A 6,000-nucleotide genomic window follows, 5' to 3' on the forward strand; every position below is an offset into this window, starting at 1 on the left:
GCTCAGGTGTAGTAGGTATCATGAGGCTGGCACAGGACTGGGCAGTGTTTCGTTCCATTGTCCATGAGGTCACTATGAGTCAGAGACGACTCAATGGCACATAACAACAACATCCCAGTCTCAAGAGTTATTTATTACCTTCCTTGGTTCATTAGAAACTTTTTAGACTCTCCCCTCCCTGCAGTTTTAACAAAATACTTATAAATCCATTTTGCTTTGCTCCCAATAATATGCATACTCAAAGGCATTGCTTTCTATGATGCAAACAGTTAAGCTCCCAGTTGCTAACCCATCCAGAGGTACCTTGGAAGAAGGCCTGGTGATCTACTTTTAAAAAAAATCATCATTGAAAACTTATGGAGTACTTGGCACATATGGACACTTCTACTCTTGACACACACAGTGTCGCCATGAGTTACAGTCTACTTCTCGACAACTGGTTTGGTTTTCCTTGTTGTTGCTGTTAGTATTCAAGGCCTTTCTAAGTCTAAAGGAACTCAGAATTAGTACATATGGAATTCTCAGAATTAGGGAAAAAAATACACAGATTTCAGTTTGCCTATACTACTACTTACTATAAGGAGAAATAAAAGGTAGAGAGAAATTTCTATACAGTGCATAACCCTAAATGCTACTACCTATTGTGTGCTGTTAATCTCAAATTCATCTAAGTAATACTGTACTTGGTTTTAAGACACAAATATATTCTTGAAAGTACACATAAGCCAAGCTTTTGTGAGTCAAGTCACATTTTAGAGACATTAGGGGAGCTTGGTATAGAAAAGCATATTTGTGAATATCTAATGGATTTTTCTAGGCCAAATGCTTAGAGAAGGTCAATCAAGGACATCTATGTGCAGCAATGGAATGAAAAGCAAATAACTTTGGATGCAGCCTCTGCAAAACCACTGGGACCTCAACCCTCAGAGCCTTTCCGTGGGTGGTCTGAAATATGTTCCTAAGCCACCATGGTATCTTCAGCTCTTCTCCTTTAGCTCCCAAACTTCAGGAAGAGGCTCTTCCTCTGCTCACATGTGGGCATTATCCCTCCTTACAAGTATCTGTTCCTCTCATTATCACCTGTTGTCACCACTCTTGACTTGTCACTGCTCTGGTGCATTCTGCAGTCATCACAGAAATGTCAGAGTGAGGCTGGATAGGCAAGGAAATGTCCCCAACTCCCTGGCCCTGAACTTCATAGTCATGTTCTAACTTGGCCTTTCTTCATAGAATTCTTTGAATTTTCACCACTCCTCCCTCCTGAGGAAGGACACAAGTCCAGGAGACTGGACAGGCAAAAATTTTCCAGGGCCTTGAATTATGTTACTTTTGAAATGAAAATGAAAAACGAGTTCACAGTTCCTTATACAAAACCCCTGGGATCAAGCACATTTTAGAATTCAGACTTTATCAAATTTTAGAAGGGAAAACCGGTGCATTTATTGTATATTATGTAATGTCTTCAACAGGATCTGGGGCAGCACACTGTAATCAAGCACAATAATATATCTGCTGCAAAAATACATGAATATTCACACTAAGTGAGATAAGTAATGACTATAAATAGCCTTCCTTCAGTTCAGATCATGTGTTGCCACCAAATGAGCTCATGTAAGGTTAGGTTTTGCTGCTAAATACTCAAGGTCAAAAAAACTTTCATTTTCCAAAGCTCTTTGGATTTTGGAATTGTGGTTAAGGAATTGCTGATGTGTATTGTGATTGATTAAGGAAGATGACTAAGAGACCCAGTTTGCTTCATTGCCCTACCTCTTTGTGGAAGCCAAGTCTGCAACATAAGCATAAGTTAGAGAAATTTGTGCTGACCCTTCCCTGCTTCTTGTTTATCAGCCACTCTGGACACTTCCTTTCTCCCCCACGACCTCTGAATATCTTGTTTGATGGATTAGACTCAGGTGAATTCTACAGCTCCTGTGTTTGGTTTGTAATGCCAGCTTTCAATTCCTGCAGCTATAGTTCTCTATCCACTAGCAGGGGCTTCAGAGATCATTCCTGCAGATTGAACATCATCACCAGATTTGGAATTAGTGTGGTCCTCTGATAAGGCTGAAAGCTCATAGCCCCAGCATGGAGCCAGGCATGCTGGTAATACTATTAGTTCTGCATGTGCCTTGGCCCCATTAAGTCTTGCCTCATTTCTAGTGACCTCACTCACACCAGGTACCCAACAACTGGGTTTCCATTTTGTGCTCTCTCCACTACCTGAGCCCTGGCTAGGACTCTACACCTTGGTGTTGCAGGCCTTAGATCTTACCTTGCCCCCTCTAGCATCATTGGAATTAGAGTCCTAACACCACTGATCCTATACCAAAGTCCATCTTCCCATCTCTAAAACATCTATCAGAGGCTACAAACTTCTGTTTCTTCTCTGTTCACAGTATGGGCATCAGATTTTAGGTATTGAGTTTCCTCCTTCCTCCTCCCTCAAACAAGAAAAGTTGCAATATTTGCCCCAAGATAAAGTAGATGCTAAGATAAATGTGACCCACATCATAAGGAGGATTGATTATAGCCAAAAGTCAAATGAAACTCATTTTTTCAGATCCTGCAGAGGCATCTTCTATCATTTCCTGGAACAAACCCTGTGTCATAACATGCTAGTAGGCATAACAACTTCAAGTGCCAAGTGAATTCCACAGCTTGGATTTCTCAAATCACTGTTCAAGGCTTTGCTGGATAAGCAATTTTCAGTGGAAGAAGTACTCACTGTGAAATAAAATGGTTGAATTCCTCACACCATTTTTCTGGATGAAGTAAAGTAGGTGGAGGATTTCTGAAAAACAAAGGCAATTTTTTTCTTTAGGAAAAAAAAGGCAAAAATATCAGTTAAAGGCAAAAATATCAACTTGTCTTCACTGACATCATCTAATAAAATCTACTATGTGTCTTCTCAAGCAGGAGTCATTCATTGGAGGTAAATTGTAAAGTGCCAGACTCATTTTCATTGATTGAACGTCTACTATGTCAAAGGTTTCTGCCAGGACCTATTCAGGAACACTCTTGAGGACTGAGCACTCTAAGGAAGAGCAAGGTAAGCACCTCGATCACTACAAACAAGAGCTGAATATTAGTAGTGTCATAACAAAGCAATGAGCATAGTGCTATGGGCTTTAGAGAAACAGACTTTTAATTTTTGAAGATTTTCAGATCATTATAGTACCATTTGAATTAATTATATAATACATTTAAAGTATACTCATTTGTTACATTTTAAACTATTTCTTGCATCAACTTCTGTAATAGGTCCAGAAGAGGGCAAAACAGTTATAACAACACCAGAATTTGAGAGGTTTCTAGATAGAAAGGGAGATAGAGACATAACTATCAGAGGTCCAGGAGAAATAGAGAATAGCAGAAAGACCCTGTGGTAACCAGACCACTTCCCAGTGAAAATGTAGGAAAAAAGGGAAGGGAAGAACCCTGAATTTGACTGAATATTTACTCCAAAGAGATTCCATTTTAAAACTCCCATGAGATTTAATTTTAAAACAGAAGCACCTACATTACTTTCATTGATAGGACTTTTTTCTTCTAGCCATAAATGGAAACAGAGGATTATGAGCAGGTCAAGTTCAGTAAATAAATATGGTTACTCTTCTGTACACAATGACTGTATATTTTAAGTCTTTTATATGTGATCTTTCCACCAATCATATATCAGTTTGTTGTACTGTAGTGGCTTCCATGTTGCTGTGATGCTGGAAGCTATGCCACCAGTATTACAGATAGCAGAGTCACCAACAGTAGACAGACTTCAGCAGAGCTTTCAGACTAAGACAAACTACAAAGGAGAGGCAGTCCACTTCTGAAAAAATTAGCCACAGAAAACCTTATGAATAGCACTGGAACACTGTCTGATACAGTGCCAGAAAATGAGCCCCTCAGGTTGGAAGGCATTCAAAATACGACTGGGGAAGATTTGCCTCCTCGAAGTAGAGGCAACCTGAATAATGTGGATGGAGTAAAGCTTTTGGGGCCTTCATTTGCTGATGTGGCACGACTTAACCTGAGAAGAAACAGCTGCAAATATCCATTAATAATTGGAACAGGAAATGTACAAAGTACAAAACTAGGAAAATTGGAAGTTGTAAAAAATGAAATGGAATGCATATCCTAGGAACTAGTGAGCTGAAATAGACTGGTACTGGCCATCCTGAATAGGAAAATAATATGAACTACTATGCTAGGTATGTTAGACTGGGTTCTCTAGAGAAAGAAAAGCAGTAAAGCTTATATAGAGAGAGAAAGAGAAATTTATCTTAGGAAGATGGCTCACACACTTATAGGAGATGACAAGTCCCAAGTTCTTGGATCAAACGTCAAGCTGGAGGCTTTTCCCGACTCTCGCGGCTGCAGGAGCTGAGGAGCTCAAGGTTGGCAGGCAGTACACTGGCTGTTGACTCCAACGAATGACGAATCCAAGATCTCCGGGCCGAATGGTGGATTAGCGTTCGTTCACGGACAGTTGTAGGCAGCACAACAGAATCCTGATCCACAAAAAAGTGTCTCTTTTCCCAGGATGTCCATAAATATATTGGAAGCAGGCCACATCCCTCAGGAAATGCCCTCTCAATGGATTGGCGCTCAAAACATATACATCTGATCCCATCATGGGAACAACTCACACCACAATTGCTTAAACCACACAGAATTGTGGTCCAGCCAAGTTGACACACAGTTCTAACTATCACAGTCCACCTCTTGTCAACTTGACAGTTGTACACATCTTCTTATATAATCTCTAAATAAGGACAATTATAAAGTCATATTTGCACCTAACATGATACGCTAACACATGTACAACCAAAACACATTAACCTTGTTTATATTTCACAGTTCATAACAGAAGGAAACAAAAATATTTGATGCACATATACAATGAAGAAATATAACAATCACAGTCCTCGTTTCTGCAGCTGGTCACGTGGTCATAGCTGATATTCAAAACTACCTTCTTTCACCACCCATTCTGTATTTCCCTTGCCCTCAGCCAGCACCTCAGCTGGTCATGGTTCTTTGTCTGTTGGGGTGACCCAAACCTTCATTCCTGAAGGGTCTGACCATTAGTAGTCATATCAGAATTGGATTGCTGTAATTTTCCATTGACTTTAATCACGGCATAGTAGTACTAAGAGACGTCCTAAAGAATCTCATGTATTCCAGACATATTCTTCTTTACTTCCATTATGTAATGTCAATCCAATTTCCCCTTGATAATCAGGATCTATCACACTAGATAGTACAGTAATGCCCTTTTTTGTCTGTTGACCAAGAGGCACGAGGAAGCCAAATTGGCCAGGTAGCCTTCTTAATTTCCAGTTCAATGCAATCAGTATTGTGTCTCCAGTTGGGAGTGTTCCTCCTTTTGGGACTAAGACCTCCAGACCTGCAGAGCATAGGGAAGCAAGGACAGGAAGCAAAAATTTTTTGAGTGAGTCACTAGGGGTAATAGTGAGTGGTACCACTCCTGTTTCCACCCCTTGGTTCCTGGACCCATGAATCCTGGCTATTGGAGAAATAATACCGCATATTGGATGCTAGTTTAGAGCATATACAGCCTCCTGAAGAACATTCCCCCAACCCTTCAAGGTATTGCCACCTAGTTGGCACTTTAACTCTGTTTTTAGGAGGCCATTCCATTGTTCTATCAAGCCAGCTGCTTCAGGATGATAAGGAACATGGTAAGACCAGTGAATTCCATGAGTATAAGCCCATTGCTGCACTTCATGCGCTGTAAAATGAGTCCCTTGATCCGAAGCAATGCTGTGTGGGATGCCATGACAGTGGATAAGGCATTCTGTAAGTCCATGAATGGTAGTTTTGGCAGCAGCATTGTGTGCAGGGAAGGCAAATCCATATCCAGAATAAGTATCTATTCCAGTAAGAACAAAATGCTGTCCTTTCCATGATGGAAGTGGTCCAATGTAATCAACCTGCCACCAGGTTCCTGGCTGATCTCCCCGAGGAATGGTTCCTTATTGC

At 40.6% G+C, this 6,000-nt stretch overlaps 1 protein-coding gene across 1 annotated transcript in view; it reads right to left on the reverse strand.

Moving 5' to 3' along the window:
- The window catches only part of MYO3B (myosin IIIB), a 517,685-nt gene that overhangs the window by 359,960 nt on the left and 151,725 nt on the right, over positions 1 to 6,000 (reverse strand). The window contains exon 8 of the mRNA XM_007944671.2: positions 2,726 to 2,791. Within this exon, the coding sequence (XP_007942862.2) occupies positions 2,726 to 2,791 (66 nt within the window). The remainder of the gene's footprint in view (positions 1 to 2,725; positions 2,792 to 6,000) is intronic.

The sequence above is a fragment of the Orycteropus afer genome, unplaced genomic scaffold (genome assembly GCF_000298275.1).
Source record: "Orycteropus afer afer isolate SDZICR_OR568_19922 unplaced genomic scaffold, OryAfe1.0 scaffold00001, whole genome shotgun sequence".
Taxonomy (NCBI): domain Eukaryota; kingdom Metazoa; phylum Chordata; class Mammalia; order Tubulidentata; family Orycteropodidae; genus Orycteropus; species Orycteropus afer.